Consider the following 22607-nt stretch of genomic DNA (forward strand, 5'->3'; position numbering starts at 1 on the left):
ATTGGATACATTTTCAGCCATAAGAAAAAACTGTTTGAAGCACAAAAACACTTCGGACTTTGCCTTCAGTGGATATACCCATGCATGCCTTGAGTAATCATCAATGAAAGTCACGAAGTACAAGTGTTTACCAAATGACGGAGTTTGCATAGGCCCACATACATCACTATGTACAAGCTGCAATTTGCGAGTGGCCCGCACAGAACCATCCTTTGGAAACGCAGAACGCTGCATTTTGCCCAAAATACAGCCTTCACAAACATGTTTCAATGGTGCCTCAAGAGGGGGCAATGAAGCAACCATATCAAATTTCTGCAAATGCAGCAAACTAGCAAAGTTCAGATGACCAAAACGAGCATGCCATAGTTTTGCATCTGAAACTGCCTTTTCATCAGAAACTGCATTTGCTGAATCTTCCACACACTTGTCATAAGAATTGAGCCTATACAGCCCACGAAACAAGGTGCCAGATACAATAATCGTATCACCAGAAGTCAAATCATGAACAGTACATCTGTCATCCACAAATTTGATTACAAATCCAAGTCTAGCAAGCGCAGAGACAGACAATAGATTCTTCTTTATCCCTGGCACATACAAAGCATCTGAAAGTGTGAAAGCGCTGCCATTTACAGCAGTAAGCATAATTTTACCAATGCCCTTCACTGGGTAAGAAGCATTATTGGCACATGTGACAGTATTCCCATTAGGGACAGCCTCAAGAGAAGTGAACATATCACGATGCGAGGTAATGTGCTTTGTAGCACCACTGTCAAAATACCAAACATGAGAGTCAACAGAAACTGCCAAACATGCATCATGTACAAATGGGTCATACTGGCAATACACGCTAAACGCCCATTCTGTATCCTGCACAACATTTGCAGAATCTGCATTTGTAGAAGCATCCGCTATTGTGGCTGCATTTGACTCTTTCTTCTTTGCCTCTTTAGCCTTTAGCTTAGGGCAATTCTTAATGACATGATCATTTGCCTTACAATAGTTGCACCTGGTCTTTTTCTTGCCTTTATCAAGAGCCTTCTCAGACTTATTGTTGCTACCTGTGGAAGGAGAAGAAGTTGCAGACCTACTAATAGGAGAAGAAACAGTGGAAGGGACTGCCTTGCCACTTCTTCTCTGCTGCTGGGCAGCAATAAATGCTTGATCAACTGCACGCTGCCTGGCCCTGTTTTGCCTGGACTGCGCTTCCTGCAAGAGCTTGTTGACTAAAGTATCATACTTGACAGCATCAGGTCTGTCCTCATTAAGAAGTCTCCATGTGGAAGCAAAAGTCTGATATGTCTCAGGTAAAGCATCAAGAACATTCTGCACAAGAGAATGATCAGGAATAATCTCACCTGCAGAAATCAACTGTTCTTTGAGATCTTTAATCTCAGCAAGAAAAACATTCATGTCATCATCTTCTTGCATAATCTTCAATTCTAGCTCTTTACGCAGGTAAGCGATTTTTGCCTCGTTACGACCTGCATACAAACCAGCTAGAATATCCCAAGCCTGTTTTGCTGTTTTAGCTGAACGAATATGTGGGGTGATGTTACGTTTGACAGAAAGTGCAATCAAGGCATGAGCCTGCGCATCTTTACCATCCCAACGAGCTTGTTCAGCAGTGGGTAAAACAGCAGCAACAGTAGAGCTGCTAGAACCTGCAACATCCTCAACAGATCCTACATCCACAGAACCTGGACGTACATCCGTACCCTGCACAATGTTCCACACTCCTTTTGCAACCAAAACATGCTGCATCATGTATGCCCAAAGTGGGTAGTTGCTGTCTCCATCCAGTTTGTCTTCAGCAGACAACATGCGAAATACATCATTGCTGTTATCAGCCATGGCCAGTGACTGAAACTGATGCAAAAGCTGCCTGTAATGAAGCAAAGACTGAACAAAAAACAACTCGTGCTATGTAGCACGGTCCACAACAGAATACGTATGCCTGGTTTGCAGAAAATTGCACTGTCAAAATTTCTGCAGAAAATGACGAAAACACCTGTGCAGAACTTGAAATGCAAAAACGGAGCCCGAAACGACCTCAGGTGCGAATTCTGAGAACGCAAAGCCCTACAGGCTTATTTGCAGAGTATAGGGACCTGGAAGCTGTCGTGAAAACTCACCTCAATCGGAGAACGTGAGTCGGAGGGTGCTGGCGGCGTAGCCCTGGGAGCCGATGCCTGCTCTGATACCAATTGTTGGAATTAGGGTTACAGGAAAGCACACAAAGCTTGGAGAAGAAGAAGCAAGAATGCACACAACACAAAGTGTACTAGATTGTGTCAATGTACAAAGATAAGTTAGCCCTAGAAGGATGGGCGTATATACAAGCCGGGGGAAAAAACCTCCTAAAGAGGGAAAAAGTGCCCCGGCGGTCCTAAGTGTGTTCACACACATCACTGCCTATATATATGGCAACAATAATTTATTGAGTTCATCCCATGCATCTTTTGCCCATTGTATCCCTCTGATGTGATGAATGATTTCATCATTTAAACTGAGTGCGATAAGTCCCAATGCTTTTTCATTCCTGCTCTTCCACTCATTTTTCCCTCTCACCTTTGGGCATTCATCTCTTCCCTCAACTAGCCCCCACAAATGTAAAACTGCTCCCCATTAAATTTGGCTATTTCTTGTGCCGTACTCATGATAATGTGAAGGGGGTCTTACCTCTTGATCCAATTTCAAGATTCAAGGGCAGTGTCTACCCTTTTACAACTCAATCTGGTGTTTAGGAGATGATTACAACAGATTTATCAGCATAAAATCACCAGAAATTACATTAAATCAAGGGTAATCAATTTGTACGAAATGGTTGGAGTATCAAACCATCTCCGAATTGCAATATGAAGTTATAGGAATCTATATCAGATACCTAATGGTTAATTTGAACCCTCAATTGTACCAAAAAATAGTGATTAGCACTAGTTAATTACTTATTAGTAAATTAATCCTCTGTTTTGTGTGCAAAAAACAGAGTATGCGGGGAGTCCAGATCTGAGGCCTTAGAGTTCAAATGAGCTCAAATGCTTTCAAGGACATTAATAGCAATTAATCTAGTAGAGGATTAAGCTAAGAAATAGAAGATTTGACCAAACATTGAATTCTTAATCTCTGTTTTACCAAAGTCAACTGCATATTTGATGAAGAGCTTGGATCTCACTGAAGACTTGATCAAATCAACTTCTGACTTTACCAGCTTGTAGAGCACCCTTGAAAACCCCTAGGGCCAAGAGGAATTAAAGCCATTGTATTTGATGAAGCAGAAATCTCAATTTTTCCTCAGAAAAACGACACCTACTAAATCGCGAATTTTTGCAGCTACTACGAGTGGCGGTTTGGCGCATTGTTTGAATGGGCTGGAGCACAAGGGTGTTAGCTATGATTGGCTAAAGTGGCTTGAGCTAATGTTGCTCCTAGAGGGAGATCAAGCCCCTCCACTGGCTGGCGGTACAGTGGGCTACTTGAAAATAACTAAAAAAGTGATTTTTTTTAATCATCTACTAATCCTAATTAGTTAGATAATGGACTCATAAACTTGATGGATTCTAGGCTAGGCTTTGATACCATGTTAAAATCACAGCAATGTGATGAGCTATGGTGGATCAAATGCTAGAATTAACATCATTAACAAAGAGATTAGACAGTAATTAAGACGTGATTAGTGAGCAATTAATTGATAGCTTAATGTAGGCATGGATAATCAAAAACTAGCAAATTCTCATCAAGCCAATGCCTCAATTTATAGAGTTTACATCCAAGCATCCAATCCCATTGATTTCTCCTTGATTTACTCCACCTCTTTTGCTTGATTCTCTCCACCTCTCCCAAAATATCTCCACACCTCTTAAATCTCCTCATGCTACCCTTTATTCTCTCCTAGTAGATTCTTCTCACCTTTTCACAGGTTCTCTCACATTTACAGATTCTCTTTTACAACCTCTAGCCAAGGGCTTATTCCTGCACACACCCTATTCCTTTGTATATTTCAACAATTATGTGCGAGAGCTGATGGAGGATGAGATAGTGGAGCTGGAGTATTGCTCTGTAGAGCAAAACTACGCCGACATCTTCACCAAGACTCTTAGGAAGAACTAGCTCACTCGGCATCTTCATCGACTTAGCGTTGGGCCAAAAACCTAGTTCATCTTTAGGTGGACATTGGGGGGGGTAGTATACCACACCGCCTACAGTACTATGTATGGACATGGTTGCCATGAGCTAAGGCATCCAATGCTTGTGAGTATCCACCCCCTTCTACACTTAGTACATCCTCCATCCAAAGTCTGTCTAGATCGCCATCTAAGCTCTACTTGAGTCACTTGTACCTCTTAAGTATAATCCAAAATTTTAAATTATCTCCATTGTGTATCTGTTGCATTGTTTATTGTGCTTTGTCTTGCTATCTCTCTCTGCTGTGCCATATTCTTATAACCTCCTAATCAACAATGGACAATATTAGGTGTACCCAATGCTTAAAATGGATGGAATTGAGGCTAAGCCTTGGCTACTAAGCCAAATGTGTTAATTAGAAGCACTCACCTTGTCTTTCACTGATTAACTTGTCGTCGTGGGAACCTTGCCAAAGAGTCGTAGGTGGTGGTAATCTACAACTTCTTCTTTTGTGGGTGACTAGTTAGTTGATCATCCACATCCTCACTTCGTTTGTCACACTACAGAGGTCCATAGATAATGGGATGTAAAGAGTCTGCTCAATCTTGCTATAATGGAAGCAAGAAGAGACTCTCTACGTTGGTAATCTCTTACACTCACAAAAGAAAAGATTACGCAAAAGAAAATCACTAATCATATCCTAATCACAATTGCATTGTGCAATGCAAGATTACAACAAATCACATGCGAGAGAGAGAGAGAGAGAGATAGAGAGAGAGAGAGAGAGAGAGAGAGAGAGCTCACATACAATCTATTGTAAAGGGGAACGATTATGCTTTTCTTTGAGAAATTGACTTATGTACATGTGACTAATGCTCACACTTGGCCGACCATGACTTAAAAATAGTCCATGGTGGTCTTTTACTAGCTTAAGCAGTTACGTATGAAGTCCAAGACTTCTCCTATTTTATAATAAGACCAGTGTAAGGCTATGCACTCATAAGGTACAGTTACAGTCATACAAAATGTTGCATCTTTTGAAATACAAATATGTCTTTTTAGTGCAAAAAATAAAGTGGTGGCATCGTAAGTTGGTAGAATGCCCTACAAAAATAGGATGGTCAAGGCCATGTTAACCGGAGTGGGTAACAACATTTGATATGTATACCTTTTTCCTTCTCAACCAAGGCTTTAAATCCCTAAAAGTGAGCAAACACCTCACTTTTCTCCTTCGTAAAATAAACCCACACTTTCCTAGTGTGATTATCAATGAATGTGACATAATACATGCAAGATAATACATGCAAGCTATAATTGTTACAGTCTTAGTCGGTCCCAATATATGCGAATATATAACATCTAATAGCCTTGTGGGAAAGCATGTTTGACTTGCTTACCAAGCTAGCATATTCACATACTTTATACATATCATCAACCTTAAACTTCAATAAACCAATAGTAATATTTTGGGCTTGCATAGAATTCAATTGTGATGTATATACACATGCCTAATGCGCTTGTGCTATATGTCAATATCTGCAATAATACTTGTCCCATGTGCAAACATGGCTGCTTTCACCTCATGCATGTTAACATCAAAAGTAAACATCCTGCCATTTTTATTACCCTTTGCAATCAAGCGGCATTGATTTTTAAAGTCTTCCACAAAACACCCTTGAGGATTGAACCTCACTTATAGACCCTGCTTAACCATTTATCTAACAAAAACTATGTTTTTTATAATATTTGAAACACAAAGTACATTTAACAAGTACTTCATTTAAACATCCTGCATAGATAATGGCACTTACCAACGTGCATGATGCACAATATCATCACCGATTTTGGAACACAAAGTACATTTAACAAGTACTTCATTTAAACATCTTGCATAGATAATGGCACTTACCAACGTACATGATGCACAATATCATCATCGATTTTTACATAACCTGGGTTTTTCATTTTCTACACATCTTTAAACCACTCACCCCATCACTGGTTATGTGGTTAGGGGTGCCAGAATACACATACCAAATATCTCCATATCTTGATACATCTCCTATCATGGATTTGAGCTTATGCTGCATCATACAAATCTGCTCACTTTTGTCATCACCCTATTTGCTTGATGATGAATAGTAGCTACCTTGCTTTTCAACTTTTCACTTTTGACATTATTATGTTTTTTTATAGCAATCCTAATAATAGCTCTGTATGCTACTTTGACTTCTTTGCCACAACCACCTTTACCTCTTTGACTCTCCCTTGCCTCTAGAGTGACCTCTTCTACCTGTCTATACATTTGATTCCTATTGTTGTTATTGCCCATGATTTATGTTTCCAAAACGGCCTCCACCCAGCTCGTTTGAATTTCCAAAGGATGAATCTCCCCCAATATTTATCTCCTTTCACAAATGAGAAGAACAATCGGTTCTTGGAAATTATGGAAGTTCTCTCGAACTCCAATGGAGGTCTAAAACTAGCTATATTCCTTGCCAAGACCATTCAAGGTCACCACCCCGATACCATATCATCATCATCTACTGGTGATCCAATAGAAGCAAGGGCATTTGTAAGCCCTTTAACCTTTACCGAGTAAGGCTCAACCTTTACCGAGTAAGTCTCATGATTGATTATTTCTCTGACAGATGATAAAGTGGATGAACATGTCTCCTCCACTAAGTGTGGCTGCTCCATAAACGCCACATCTTGGTTGGTGATTATCTTCTTCACCTCTGGATCAGAGTCGATAAGCCTTTGACTCTTGATTGTATCTAAGAAAGATACACTTCTTGCTTTTGGCATCAAGCTTCTTCCTTGATGCATCAAATATATGTACATAAACATTCATAGACAAATGTTTTAAAATGAGACATTGAAGGTTTCTTACCAAAGTAAGCCTCTTGCGGGTGTGATACTCTTGAGTGCCATTATGTAGTTTCGATTGAGGACATAAACAATTGTGCTCAGCGCTTCAGCCCAATAAGTGTTTTCCTTTTAGCATGCATCGAGCCATCTCCATGATGGTCAAATATGGCATTCTACAACACCGTTTGTTGAGGTGTGTGAGTAGTGTGGTGAGTTGGTGCTTGATGCCATTCTCCTTGTAGTAGCTACCAAATTCCCGTTGAAAGGAATTCTTCTCCTTGATGGAATTTTTCACCTTCTTTCGTGTCTCGTTCTCCATAAGCTTATGCCACTATTTAAACTTGCCCTAAAAGCTATAGCCTTATGCCGAAGGAGAACATCCCCCCAATGCAGTGGTAGACATCTTACCATAGAGATTAGCATGTACCAGCTCTAGACGAGTCTTTGTCCTATTACTGCTCTCTTATGCGATGTAGCTTGCCCATCATGCAAGCATCACATGGGTCCTGTAATTCTAAAAATTACAAGTAAATTAGCTACCATTTTCTTTTTTTACATCTCCTTTAGCATTTCAAATTCGATTTGACCAAACCGCTTGCCAAAGGCTGCTCGTGCTTTCATCTACAGTCGCTCTATCAGGGCACTCAACTCATATAGATTATTGCACCATACTCCTTTATTAACTAACTAACGAGCAACATCTAGAATTCCTGCTTTAGTTTACTTGAATTGTACTTCAAGCCCACGACCTGTCTCATCAAAGCACAATTGATAGTAGATTCCTCTTGATTTGAGGTACATAGAGCATGTTTGATAGCTTCTTCTCTTCACTTGTAGCTCCCCCACAAAAGAGATGGTTCCAGACCCTTTGACTAGACATTTATAATTATTTCCAACAAACAACACTAATGGGTTTCTATAGAAGATTCTAGGAACTATATCAGCCCTTTTTACTAGGGTGATGTGAAAAGAGGCTCCAGTGTCCAAAATCCATGAATCATTAATAATTGGAGACTAAGAAAATAAGCATACATCTTTAATGGTGACCCAAATTTTAAGAGTGGTCTCGGCATTGTTAATTGACTACTTTCCCCTTTCATGAAGACTTCAAGGTGCTGTTGTTCTGGTCACCATGCTTCTTTCTAGAGTCTTTGACACAACATGACCCTTGTGTCACAATAATAGTAGCTCCCTCGAAACTTCTTTTTCTTGTCATCAGCAGAAGATGCCATGCCTTTGTCTTTATGTGTGCTTTTGCCGCATGAGTCGTAGCTAGGGACTTGCCGACGAACACCGTACGCGAGCCACGAATGGCTGCAAGCATACAACTAGGAAAGCAAGCTCAAACAGAATGCAAAGGTGTGTCACTCACCGCTCAAACCGCCGCTGTGAAGGATTCCCGCGTCACAGCAGTGAAGGAGGAGCCGCCGTCGCCGCTCTACCGCCTCGCCGCCGCCGTGCCACTACACAGTGCTCGATCGCTCTCTCTCTCTCTCTCTCTCTCTCTCTCTCTCACGCAGGAGAAGGAAACCAAGGAGATAAGGCAAGAGCACTCTTGTATTCAACACATGAGAATGAGGGTTTTAGGGTTATATTTGACTCTTATAGGTGACTTGGCCGTTCACACATGGGCGCCCATACATGGCCGGCCGATCCTAACCCTTATCCTACTGATATTCAAGGTGCGCCTCTCATCGACGATCACCCAATCCCTTTATCCTTTGCATATGGTGCCGACAAGCCCGGCCCATGACTCAGAATACTTAAACTAATTACATGACGTAAAACATAGTACGTCTCAATGTCCGTCATAGGTTAACATGCCCCCCTTCCTGATGTAGATTCCGTCCTCGAAAGCTATGGTATGGTAAGCTCGATAGGGTTTTTTGTGGTAGACCGTCTGCAAAACAGGGAAGTAGAGTGAAAGTATGCTGGAGTTCAAAAGATATAAAGTATAATAAATTCAAGCATGTTAGACCACAATGGATGTTGCTATAAGAACTTAGTTTAAGGGGTCACATGAATGAGCTAGTGTAGCCAATTAACAGGAGTTTAAAATTATTGAAAGTAAATCAAGGGTTAGCAAGGTGTCAAAGGTTAATCAAGGTTTATAACTGGCCTAAGTCAAGGAAAATAACCAAGCTTAATAAATAAACAATGACCGCAATGTGTCTACTCTAAGAACAAGTTAATACCACGAGCCTAGGGACACAAGAAACATCAGAGTTACAGGAGCCTTTTGCCTTTATTTCTTTATGCACGTGACAAATTTTACACACAATGGCGACCTCCCTAAGGCAAAACTAACATCGATCCTGGTACCATGTTTAACACAAAGCATTATCCAGGAATCCATTAGTTCACCTTAGGCAAGGCTACCCCCTACCAACCAAGGCATCGGTCTGGAGTAGAATACTCCTCCCCTACCAAGTGTCAATAAGGCGATAGGCCAACATTAGAGCACATAATAGACTTGCACACACACAGCCAGGTTGTTTAAACATTACGATGGTTTTAACCCTAGACTAAGACAATCGTATTCCAAGGTTAACTAAAGACTTCATGCATTCTCAAGAATATATCCAATAAGGTTAAGCTCATTAATGATTTACACGAGCCCGTCACGCAACTTCAAAAACTAAGTAGTACTTTGACAAGTTCCATGTGGTCATGCCTTTAGTTCATACAATTAATTGAACAGTAAAAATGAAAGAGATTGGGCATGGAAGAATTACACCTGTATTTTGGAGATCTCCTGATTCGATGAGAAAAATGCCCGCAATTTGATGCCTAAGATAACTCTGTGTTTAACCCAAAATTGACATTTGGAAGGATTCAAGGAGATGCGATATAATCTACACCTTTCAAATATTTTTTCGTAAACACATCAAGTGCTCGTCCCAAGAGGAATGAACACAAAGATCATCTAAGAAAGCTTCACAGAAGTCCCTTAGATATTCCTTAAAGGCCGTGTTTATCAATCGTTGGAATGTTGCAGGTGCATTGGTCAAGCCAAAGGCCATGACGCGAAAGGCAAACACTCCAAACTCCGTGATAAATGCTGTTTTAGCTTGGTCCTCGACTGCAATTGTGATCTAATTGTAACCCGAGTACCCATCTAAAAAGCTATATGCCTCCTTGCCTGCCACTCTTTCAAGCACATGTTCATAATATGGCAAGGAGTAATGATCCCTTCTGGTGGTTGCATTAACCTTTTTGAGATCAACGCACACTCTAAGTTTCCCATTCTTCTTTGGTACAATGACTATCGGAGAAGCCCATTCTGAGTACTTAATAGGGTATATGAATCCACATTTTACAAGCTTTTCAAATTCCTCTTGTACAATCTTTGCATACTTAGGATTCATTGGGTAGGGACGTTGCTGGACTGGTTTAGCAGTGCTAATCATTGGAATCGTGTGTTGCACCACAAAGGGTGGAACACCCTTCATATCATGATATGTCAAAGTAAATATGTCCTTGAATTCCTTAAGAAGCTTCGTAAGTGCAGCTTCTTCCGTCTTAGTGAGGTCTTGAGCAATAAAAATTGGTTTAGACTCCTCACCCGGATCTGCTAAGTCTATCTCCTTAACTACCGCAGGGCCATCGTAGACACCGCTACTCCCATTGGTAGGCGTTCGTTGGGCTTTTGTGTAGACCACTTTACGTTCCCCTTTGGTAAATGATTTGAAATGCTCGGGTGTGGGGTGTAAGTCTACTGGTTCTTGTTGTGCCCAGTTTTTTTCTTTTAATTCCGCCTCCTTTTGTTGCTGAGCTAACTCTTGGTTTTGTCGCCTTCTTGCAGTACGACTTAGTTTTGGCTTCTCTTCGATTTCTAATTGGGCGACGTCATGAGGTTGCGAAATACACCACATGACACTTTGGAGGTATTGTCCCCAATTATCCGCTATCTTCCGATGAGCGTCAATAGCTCCTACATAACTAAGCCATTCTGCAGTGGATCACTCTTTGTTTATCGTGGTTCGCACATTAGCTCGATAGCGTTGACGCTTATGTCTCGTTTTCTTCTTACCAAGTTTTTGATTTTTGTTTCTACTATCAGATTCGAACTCACTTGGTCGATCTTCACTTGTGTCCCCCTCACTCTCGGATGAACTGCAGGAGGTCACCGTTTTAGGCCTTGAGCACCTTGCTTCCACACTTGGGTGAATATTTGATTCATCCCTCCCCCCCATCAGGCTCAGAGTCAGTTTCTTCTTGGGATTCAGACGACTCAGTGTTACATTGGTCAGAGTCTTTGCTACTTTCAGTGTCAGTGGAGTCTGTCGCTTTCTCGCCATCAGGAGTCAAGTGCATAACACCTATCATGTTTATTGGCACTAACGGTGGCATATCTTACCCCTCAGGTGTTACCCAACTTGTGCCTCTATTTCCCCATGTGTCTATGGTTGTCGCTAGGTGTACCCAATCCACGTTATCCGACTCAGTCATACCCGGTAGGACATCCATATAAGGAGAATCTTTCCCATCATCAGTCTCTTTTTATGTATAGCAATACCTTAATGGGGGGGAGTGGATAGTGGTATCCGATCGATTATCGATGATAACCTTGCTTCCTAAAGGATGCGTGCGACCATTCTCAAGATCAACTCGAATGACAGAGTCCTGGAATTGTAGATAGACATTGTTTTTCGACCAGTCATGTACCATTTGTGCTTCCCTCATGAAAGGACGTCCTAAGATCATTTGATATGACATAGGATGCTTGGAGAAATCCATTACAATGAAGGTATGTCTTACCTTGTATCCCAGAACCTTGATCTTAAGGTCTCTTAACATCCCAATAGGTTTAGCAATAGTTCCGTTTGCCATCTTAACCACTATGTTTGTGACTTCGAGGTGAGGTCTTCCCATAGATTCCCAACAGTTTTTAGTCACAATGCTCACTCCAGCACCACCATCAAGGATTCTCTTTAGAGTTAATCCCTTGGTAGTAATGGGGAGGGTTGCATTAGATTCGTCACCTTCAAAGTACTGTCCCAACTTGTTCACAGGTATTTCAACAACCGAGTCTTTATCTAGATTGGGTTGTAGATCCCAATGTTCCCCTTCATCTTGAAGCATGTCGGGTCTATCCATATTTGCAAATTGTGGCAATCCCGCCTTTAGTTCTCCATTAAGAAATGCCCGGAGAGCTAAGAATAGCTCAGGATCTCCGTATAACTTGGAAATGATCGTGGTTTTGATTTCAGAGGACATGAAATCCATTAGCTTAGACACATTCAACGGTACTTTTCGAGACATCGCCCCTTGACTAGGGACTGGTGAAGATGGAATCACTTCCTCTTCGATGGGGTCAGGCATTCCCTCACTAAACATTCTTTCAAGCAAGAAGGGTGGTTGCCCACTTCCTGATGTTCTATCCTCACTTTCTTCCCGAATGATACTAGGTATAGCTAATGGTTTATGGTTCCTGTGAGGCTGAACTTGCGTAGGAAACACTGTGTCTGGAATTTTGATTTTTCTCGGGTTTGGCTCTAGTTCTCTTTGTGTTTCTTCCACCAAACCCCTTAAGTGTTGCACTTGTTCAATCTCCTCAACTGGGTTTGGGTAAGTTCCAATCTTTTTCTTGAGGGTTTTTGGCCCACGTGGCTTGTCTTGGGGAGTCTCAGTCAGTTTGGGTGGCCGAGAGGGCATTAACTGACTTGGTTGTGGGGCCGAGGAAGTTTCCTTCCGTTTTCCCTGATTTATGTGTTCGCTTGATTCTCCTTCGTTGAGCTCCCGAGTGGGATTCTCCCTTAAGGTAGTGGCTTTGGTCCCCATGGTTTCTATTGAATCAGAATCATCTTCAGGATCATTCATATACACAGGGTCGTCTCCTCTCCCTATGTTAGTCTTTGAACTAGGCTTGGAGCTCGTGGCATTAAGCGATCTCTTCCGCCGCGTTTTCTTTTTCTTTGCTCGAGCAATTGATGCAGTGTCCCTCTCTTCGAGAATGTAGTTTTGATTTTGAAGCATTGACCGTGTAACTACATTCGCGGGTACAACAGGTATCGTTCCTCGTGCTTGGTTGGTGACCTCAACCAAATTCAATGGCGTAATCTTGGGTGCATTAGGATTATGTGGACATTGAGCAATCAAATGATCTATGCCACAACGATTACATGTAAGTACCGGCATTCCCGATGTGCTCCCTTGATTTGGTTGCATCTGTAGCGATCTTCTGTAGCCTATTAGGGCACTCCGCTACACGATGCGGTCCACCACACTCGTAGCATTGAAGAGGTGGTCTCCTCACCAAGGTATTAAGGTTTTGCCCTCTTGTGGCGAGAGCAGCCGTTTGATATACCAGCTTGACTTTCCCGAAATGATCCTCCATGTAGTACTGGGGAGTCATTTCAAACGTATCAATCCCGTATGGAGCAGTGGGGTCTATCTCCTCTTCATAATCCCCACACGCGCTATGTGACTCACAACCCATCTGGTTTATTGGGGTAATCCTTGGATGTGGAGGTTGTGGTCCTAGCACTGGCGGTGGTAACGGCACAGACTGGACTACATTCGGATTCCTTGGATGTGGAGGGTGTGGTCCTAGCACTGGCGGTGGTAACGGCACAGACTGGACTACATTCGGATTCCTTGGAACTATGTGGTGTGACGGTTGCTCGACAGGTTGTGCAGGCATTAGCGTGGGTACTTGAGGTGTGTTTGACCAGGCTAGTAGTGCCTGATTTGCCAACATTCACTTAAAAGTATTAGGCAATCTTTAGATTGATGGCCATAGTTACTACATGCATTGCAATTCCCATTGAATTTGACTCTGAATGTGGGACATTCACTCGTGTTATGTGGTCCTAAGCAAACCGAACACCATTGTTGCTCTCTTCTTGGGTACATATGGCTATTTTCAGGAGCTCGATTACCCCTAAAGTATTCTTGGAGAGCCTAAGGTCGGTCACAGACATTTTGGATATCTTGGGCTCCTTGGCAATAGGTTTTACCGTCATTGGCTCGTGCCCAGATACTTGCGAACTAACAGATTTTGTCTCCGAAGACACCTTTTTACCTGCAATCATCAAGTTGTCTTCTAACTGGATTGCATTGGCAGTGACTGCTTCCCACGTTGTAAGACCTCTAATGACTAGGCCATTGTATATATCCTCGTGGCGCAATCCTCGGATGAATCTATTGAGCAGTTGGTTATTATTGAAGCGCTCATCGGGAGTGCAGCGAGAATTTAGATGCTTCAATCGACTTATAAAGTCTCTCACTGACTCCCCTTCCTCACGTTCAGCTTTTTGGAGTTGAGATGCCACTTCCCAAAGCACACCCTCACGTATGTATTCTTTCAAGAACAATCTCTTGAGAGTGGGGTAGTGAGTGCGCTCTTCAACCCTTAAGGTTCGATACCGGCCTTCCCACTCAAGGTTAAGCCTAAGGCTTTACACTTATGCAGCTCATATTGTGATCACGGATATGACTTCTCCTGAAGAGGTTAGAGCCTCTATTGACACCAAGAGTACCAACATCCAACATGGTAAATAAGATTGTATTTGAAAAATTAAAAGTTGTTATCGCTTCATTGTTTGTGATTGGTTGTGGTAGGTTTCTTGTTTTATGTTATTTGGGATTGAAGGAAGGCATTAGGGTTTAAATTGAATGTGGGTTGTGGGCACTAGTGGGACTTCAAGGCTGCTATAGAGGTAGCTACTACAAGGTGGCAACGATGGCACTCAAGAAGGCGGGTGGCTCCAAGTGGCATAGGGCAACGATGGTGTGGCAGGCGACATCAACTTGACAAAAGACGATGGCTAGTGATGGGAAGGGTGGACGATGGTGACAGGTGACGTGGGTGTGCAAGGAGTCATGCAATGGCTGTTTGATGAGAGTAGTGTGGCTGTAATAAAAGAGATACTTCCTGAGAGGGAAGTTACAATATATTCCTTTGTTCAAGAGAAACAATGCTATATGCTATTATGGTAATCACATGAAAATACAATAAATGACATTTTTAATATGTTTCTCTTAATTTTCTATCCATGGAAATTTTTGTCAACACAAATAAAAAATATGTGTGGTTTTATTTTTGTCGAGAGTAGAATAGGCAATTTATACTTAACTTGTAAACTTGTATAAATCACAAATGTCCATTTACGAGTCATTCATGGGCCATGACTCATAAGTTTCCCGCGCGAGTGCGAGTATACCGTATCAGGCCCGAGCAGGAAGAGCAAGGAGTTTTTAGCGTGCCGGAGCTTCTGTTGAAACCGAAAACCCTTTCGAAGTCTTCGACAGGTACGAGCTGAGCGAGGAGCTATATAGCAAGCTACTAAGTTTTGTGGTAAGATTAGGGTTTTTGGCGGCGACGAACTGAAAATTAGGCTTTTCCTTGCATGCTTTCTCCATTAGTTTCGAAGCGATTAAGGGGTTTCTAGATTAGGGTTTCGGTAACCATGCATCGAATCACTGTGGCAGGTTAGGGTTCTCCTGTTGTTATCAGTCAGTGAGATGCGGAGCAGCGATGGTGGTCCCGTCGAAGAGCGCTACTCTCAGTGGAAGTCTCTCGTCCCGGTCCTCTATGATTGGCTCGCAAACCATAACTTAGTCTGGCCTTCCCTCTCTTGCAGGTACTCTTCCATACATTTTTTGATTTTTTTGGGTGAAAGAAGTGGCATGCATGGCGAACGTTGACCTGATTAAGCTCTTTCTTGTTGGGCGGTTAGTGATAAAGAAACCATGATAATGCATGTAGTTGTGAATATCCATATCGACATACTCGTTACGGTCCTATGCCATATCGCAATCCCCATAGGTAAGGGCGGCCATAATTGAGATTCGTTATCCTACCCTCTTGAACCTCCTCGCTCCGGGTGAAATGGGAGAATAAGTATGTACTCTTGCATTAGATGTGTGCCTTTATATAGGTTAGAGTGCAAATGATTAGGACCAAGGTTAAGTGCTAATCTCAACCCTAAACCTCCCTAGATTTCATCACCACCAAGTTCCTTCTATTTGCCCAGATTTGGGTGCAAGGTAGATCTTCCCCGACTTGTTTTAGGTGTTTCTATCAAGCTGATATGTAGACCTCTTTGATCATACTACACCATGCTAAAGATGGCTATAAGGCCTTTGAACAAGTTGTCCTTAGCTCCAATGTCACTAATGTATATTTTGGTGTATAATTTCAACACCCTCCCTCAACAAAATATCCATGGCTATGATGATGTCAATGCTAGTCCGAGTTACTGTTTATAAATTTTTTGCATTTTTTTTGCTTCCTTCAAAGAAGAGGCACAAGCCGCACAAACGGGTGCTTCAACCAATGTTGCTCTGACAACGACATGGGCCACATCTTATGCTTCCTTCATGAAGCAATTCGCACGACGCATGGCCTTCATCGAACACCTTCACATAGATCTTCGACACCTTTTGTTGATTCTCATTGTCCTTACTCTTGCGTTTAGGACACTCACGAAACATGTCATCCTGGCTGCCATTTGAGAAGCATATTGCTCTCTTTGCTCCGTGGTTAAGCTAAACTTATGCTTTTTCTGAGGTATCTTTGGGCTGCGAATTTACAGCCTTTCCTCCACTTTCCACATCTTGCATATAAGGTTTAGCATTCTATCAACTCTTTTGCAGGTTATGGCCAGCCGTCTCTTTGCCCTTGAAAGCATGATCCCCTTTGCCAGAACGTTGCAGTTTCTGCTTTAACTGCTCTATGGCAAGGGCGGCTGCCATGTAGTCCTGCAAGGTGCATTGTGATGCGTATCAAGACCGGATTTGTAAACTGGTTGAAGCTTAGACTTGAACTTCTGTATCTTCTTGGGCTCACCTACGAACAAAAATGGTGAGTCCTCCAAATAGATCTTCCAAAATTTGTTCACATAAGCTTGCACAGTCTCATTGTCTTTTCGCTCTATCTTATTCCATTTGCTCATGATCTTCTCCACAGCATTGGGAGGCAAGAAGTGTGCATAGAACCTCTCTTTGAAGTCCATTTGCACATGCATCAAGGACACACACATAGGTCACAACAGTTGGCTTCAACCCTTTCTTCTCCATTTGATCAAAGAGTTCTATTGAGTGTTTATGCTTGTTGAGTGAAGTGTTAGCTTGACTAGGAGATTTAGGTAGCTTGTCTAAGGTGAGTTGAGACACCAACGCATCAAGTGCATCGGATGCAACTCGCCCGGGAAGCGCGGGAGTGGGTGTGCATCGCTTTGACTATGAGCACAATTAAACATTTCGGCATTTAATCACAACCATTAAACAATCCACAAAGTTGAAAATAAAAGTTGCACAACTAACATCACATAGAGGCCGGAATGGGCCGACTCCCCCCTTGGAGTATTTCATTATCCAAGGAGAAATATAACATGTACAAGCTTTGAGGGCCTTACTCTCCCCATGGGAGATACCGGATTATCCATATACAATCATAAACCTGTCCTTTAGCCAATATGGCTATCCAACATGTCCTTCCATAGGCGCACAAACATGTATAACAGCTCACATGGCTCTTCCATACGTGCATAAGCTTGTATGACAGCCCATCTGGCTCTTCCATGAGCACATAATCCTGTAAACCAGCCCATGTGGCTCATCCATGAACTCATAAACCTGTAAACTAGCCCATGTGGCTCATTCATGAGCTCATAAACCTGTATAACAACCTGTATGTTGCATCCATGAGCGCTAAAACCTGTAAACCAGTCCATGTGGCTCATCCATGAGCGCATAAACTAGTTGATATTATGCTTATTCTTTCTATCTTTAGCGGTGCGTTTGCCCTATCAACTACTTATTTGTTATACTAATTCTTTCTATTTGCTACTTTCCTTAGTGCTAGGCTTCATCATAGCTGAGTTTGCCCTGCATCTCCGGAGGTTTGACAGAAACTCAGTACGAAGGGCTTTGTGTGAATATATGCCCTTATGTGTGTGTGTGTGTGTGTGTGTGTGTGTGTGTGTGTGTGTGTGTGTGTGTGCGCAGAGTGCGTGTGTGAGCGTATCTTGATACAGAGTTTTACACCCACCATTGGGCACTGATGACGTTAGTGGGGGATGTCGTAATATCTAGTCCATACTATGCATAATGGAGTTGATAGATATATAGTCTGTGGGTTGACTACCATGAGTCTATAACATGCACATTCCTAAAAGGTGAATTTGGGCATGTTCCTGGATTCATCTAGGTATATATATAGTATAATAGCTTGTGTATCACATAAAACCAAAAATTTCAGCAAGCTTTAGGACTATTTTGTTGAAAAACAGCCATCCAGGGTGTGCAAGATGGTGTAGAGTAGTGAAAATCATCTTCCCCAAGCTGGATATGGCTATGGTGGGCTTAGAAATGAAGAAAAATGGAGAAAAATCGAAGTTTTCAGTCTCCAAAAACTTGCTTGAAGCTCAAACTCGCCCAAGAGATAACTCTCTCATGTTCAAATAAGCAAGAAAAAGCTACAATGCCATGTGTAGAGCTGAATTGACAAGTGTGAGGACACTTGTCTGACTTTTATTCTCTTATCTGCCACATGTCAGAAATCCAAAGGCCAAAAATTCCACAATCTTTAGCTCTAAAAATATCCTAGATGATAGCTAATTTTACATTGGCGCTTTGGCAATACTCGATCTTTGTCGAATTTCGGAGGTAATGATGCGAACGGAAATTCCATGGGAGATTGCCAAAAATAGCAACTTTTCTTAAAATTTAGGAGATGTTCCACCACATGAGAAATACATGTAAGCACCATGTAGAAACCTGTTTCATTACTCGATCTCCCCCAAATCCTCAAGAGTTCGCCGTACATACTTTCCACTTGACACTTGAGCTCCAAGGACCAAAACCCATTTCTGTGTCCAAGAAACCATCTCGAGTGCATGGACCATGCTACGAACACTCGGTCCTTTGTATTGGATAATCTCCCATTCCCAAAGCTTGAACATTCTTGATCTTTTGGGCATCTGAAGCCCATCCACACATGAATTTTGGAGATGCCCAAAATGATGACATTGGAAGTAGTGAAGACTTTGTTGTTGTTCATTAAAGGTGATTGCTAGAAAGCTTTTCAGTGCTCCACCAATGGGCAGCCCAGTCCTATAAAAACATGCTCACACGGTGAATCTTTGACTTCTCGAAAAACTCATTATCACGGAAAGCAATATTAAATTGGGCTATGGAAGTCATTGCCTTGCTCGCATTATAATCATCATGATAAGCTTCAAACTTGATAGACTTATCACTTACCTTAAGTTCTTTCAGTCTCTTGGCATGGTGACCCTTCTCATCTATCTTCCTCTTCTCCTTATCCAACAGGGTAGCATGAGGTGCATGCACATGACCATGGTGAGAAACATGTTGCATGAAGGCATGTGCCCTATGCAATGGTGACTTGTGCAAAGGTGGTCTCCTAGCACTTGCATTCACAAAAGGATCCCTGCATGAAACTCGTTCTCCCCATGGGCATACCATGGTCACCATGAAACGTGTTTCAGCTTGGTTGAAACCTTGAAAAGGTGAAACGCGTTTTGCGTTTCATGAAACCTTGAAACACCGTTTTCTGTTCTCAGTTTCAAGTCATTTCAAAAGTCATAAAGTCATGATTTGTGGGTCCTCTCATAATTTAGCATTTGAGAAGTCATAAAGTCATAAGTTTATCATCAGTTCATCTAACAACAAGTAGAAGATATCTAGAAGGGCCAGGGTCAACCCCTTGGGATGACCAAAGCCCTACATCATGTACAAGCAGTAAGCAACCTTTTTGTACCATAGTAATTCTTCTTCTCTCTCCTTTGTGTCTTAATCATAAGTAATTAGCATCAATGTTCTTAATCATGTTAGGGCTTTGGATCAGTACAGCAAGGCTTACGTGCATGCAACATTGGTATTAGAGCATTCAGGCTCAGCCCACTAAGCTATGTCCCAAGGAAGGTGCACAGTTCCAGCTGGAAGGATGCAGCAAGGTAGCAGATGGAGTGGTATGCAACAGGCAAAGCTAGAGGATGCAGTCCTTGAGTGTAGGTACATAGACCTAGTACCTCAATAAGCTCTCAGATCAGTTCCAAAGGCCTAGCAACAAGCATGATCAATTCTGGGAGGTGATCCACCGTTGTGTCAAGGTTAAGGGAAAGCGGACATGGGGACAGCAGTGAACGGATGCTGAATTCTTCATCAAAGACTTGGAAGTAGAGATCAGGAGTGAAGGTGTTCAGACCCAAAAATATGAGTAGTAAAAGTCAGTAAGCAGTAGAAGTCAAAGTCAGAAAGCAGTAGCAGTTTAAAGGTCAAGTCCAGGGAGGAAGGATGACAGAGTTCCACCTCGTCATCAAGTTTAGGAGAAGGGAATGTCACGTGCACGCCCGTGCCATGGCTTAATCTTCAGCATGAACTGTTTAATCCTTGATTAGTGTAGTAGTGTCAGTAGCAGAAGCATCAGGATCAAAAGCATCAGTAGTCTCATCAGAACCATCATCCTTAGCATCATCATAAGCATTAGCCTCATCATCAGATTAGCCTGATCATCAGCACCATAGCATTATCAGCATCACATACAATGCATGAGGGGCCTAGGGCACCCAGTCGGTAGCCAATAGAGACCTGTTGGCAGCCTGCTGTGTGTCCAGGCTACAGGCGGCCAGTGAGTCAAAGGCATGGCATAAGGTGTGGATAACTCTAGGAAAAGCGTAGCATGGCAGTAATTTCAGAATGTTTTGTCTACCAGAAGTAGGCCGACAGGCTGGTCAGATGACCGACTGGTCCTCAAGCAACATATATAAGCATAACTCATAATTCAGCATTTCAGAAGTCATAAAGTCATTAGTTTATCATCAATTCATCTAACAAGTAGAAGATATGTAGACGGGCCAGGGTCAACTCCTTGGGGTGACCAAAGCCCTACATCATGTACAAGCAATAAGCAAACTTTTTATACCATAGTAATAAAGAAAACCCTGAACACTAATCTCTAGAAGGGCCAGGGTCAACTCCTTGGGGTGACCAAAGCCCTACATCATGTACAAGCAATAAGCAACCTTTTTGTACCATAGTAATAAAGAAAACCCTGAATCTCTTCTCTTTCCTCTGTGTTTTAATCATAAGTAATTAGTATCAATGTTCTTAATCATGCTTAAGGCTGTGGATCAGTACAGCAAAGCTTTCGCACATGCTACAGTGTGTGTAGCTCTTTTGGTTGAGCGTTTGAATAAGCATCTTGTCGAGGGGTTGAAATGTTTCAACATTTCTTGTGCCGTTTCGAGGTGAAACGTTATGCGACGACGTTGGGGCATACTTGGTGGCATGAAGCATGCATCACATATACATTTCCATCATGTTTGCCACTCCCTCTCTCGCGTGTACATCTTGTAACTATTCCCTAATTTCTCGGGATTCATATTGTGAATTCTCTATTATCCATGGACATGGGTGTTGGACACTACGTGTAGCCATGGAATGTTTATGGTTAAGCTTCCCATGTATGTGCATGCTAGCTGTATCTACGAGATTTGGGCTGCATAGAAGCGTGTTAAGCATTTGATGGATCTTGGAGAACCAAATGCAATACATAATGCCATGGATATTTGATGGATCTTGGAGATCCAAATACCATAGTCCTTGTAAATATCAAGTACATATAAATAGATGGGGTTTCTTTCAAAATATGTGTTTAAATGCATACATTTGTGTGCATGGCTTATTTTTATTTGCATGTATTGTTTTATTTGCCTGAACAATGCTTGTATGTTATTGCATGAGAAGCTCATGGATCTGGGGACGCCTGGATTGCACCCATGGGTTAGTATGTTGCATAACCTGTCTTCAATTAACTTGTATTGATGGATTTGTACAAGAATAATTGACATTTTGAAGGTAGCCCACTCTTATGCGGGTTTTCTATCTCTATGCATGCATGACAATCTAGCTAAGTATTGTTGATAAACTTCTTCTCCATGATGAGAAACCTCCATGCATGCGACATGCATAGTTAGAAACCCTCATGCATGTGACATGCATAGTTAGAAACCCCCATACATGCGACATGCATGGCTAGAAATCCTCATGCATGCGACATGCATGCCCAAAAACCCCCATGCATGCGACATGCAAGCTTTTTCAGCTACATGCATGCACCATGCAATGCTTTATCTTTTCATGCATCTAAAAGTGTGCCATTCAAGCTTACTTTTCTTAAAAGTAAAGCATGCAAGCTCACTTTTCTCCAAAAGAGTCATGCAAGCTAGTTAACTAAAAAAAAAAGATAAAAAGTAAACTTTTCCTCCTCTTTTAGCTACACGAGTTGCTACTTTGCTAATAGCCATTCTTTGATCCAAAAGTCTTGCACAAACCTCTCCCTACCACATCTTTTCATGAGCAATAACCTCCACTCCTTCTCTTCATTTAGGCGCCTCCTTCTAGGTTGAATAGAACTCTATAAGTTCAGATTTCTAGCCTCAGTCAAGAGTGCTTCTTGGCCTTTGTTTATTGCTCTATCTAATACAATTATTGTAGAGTATTTTTCCAACCATACCATAGTGTTTTTACCTCTCCAAAACACTTAGAAGCTGGCTGAATTCTGATTTTCAGAATTGGAAGTCTCTCTTCAAGTTTGAAGAAGAAAAAGAAGACAAATTCTAAATATTGAAGTTGCG

At 42.0% G+C, this 22607-nt stretch overlaps 1 protein-coding gene across 2 annotated transcripts in view; it reads left to right on the forward strand.

The window, feature by feature from the left end:
* Positions 1 to 15101: 15101 nt before the first annotated feature.
* Positions 15102 to 22607, forward strand: part of LOC147632767 (WD-40 repeat-containing protein MSI4-like) — a 49420-nt gene continuing 41914 nt past the window's right edge. The window contains exons 1-2 of one of the 2 annotated variants that reach the window (XM_086807621.1): positions 15102 to 15252; positions 15433 to 15584. In XM_086807621.1, the coding sequence (XP_086663747.1) occupies positions 15466 to 15584 (119 nt within the window). In that variant the 5' untranslated portion in view covers positions 15102 to 15252; positions 15433 to 15465. Of the gene's footprint in view, positions 15299 to 15432; positions 15585 to 22607 lie in introns of both variants that reach the window. The other variant, XM_086807622.1, reaches the window with a different exon arrangement.

Source organism: Cibotium barometz, chromosome 13 (genome assembly GCF_041138505.1).
Source record: "Cibotium barometz isolate CiBa-2024 chromosome 13, ASM4113850v1, whole genome shotgun sequence".
Taxonomy (NCBI): Eukaryota; Viridiplantae; Streptophyta; class Polypodiopsida; order Cyatheales; family Cibotiaceae; genus Cibotium; species Cibotium barometz.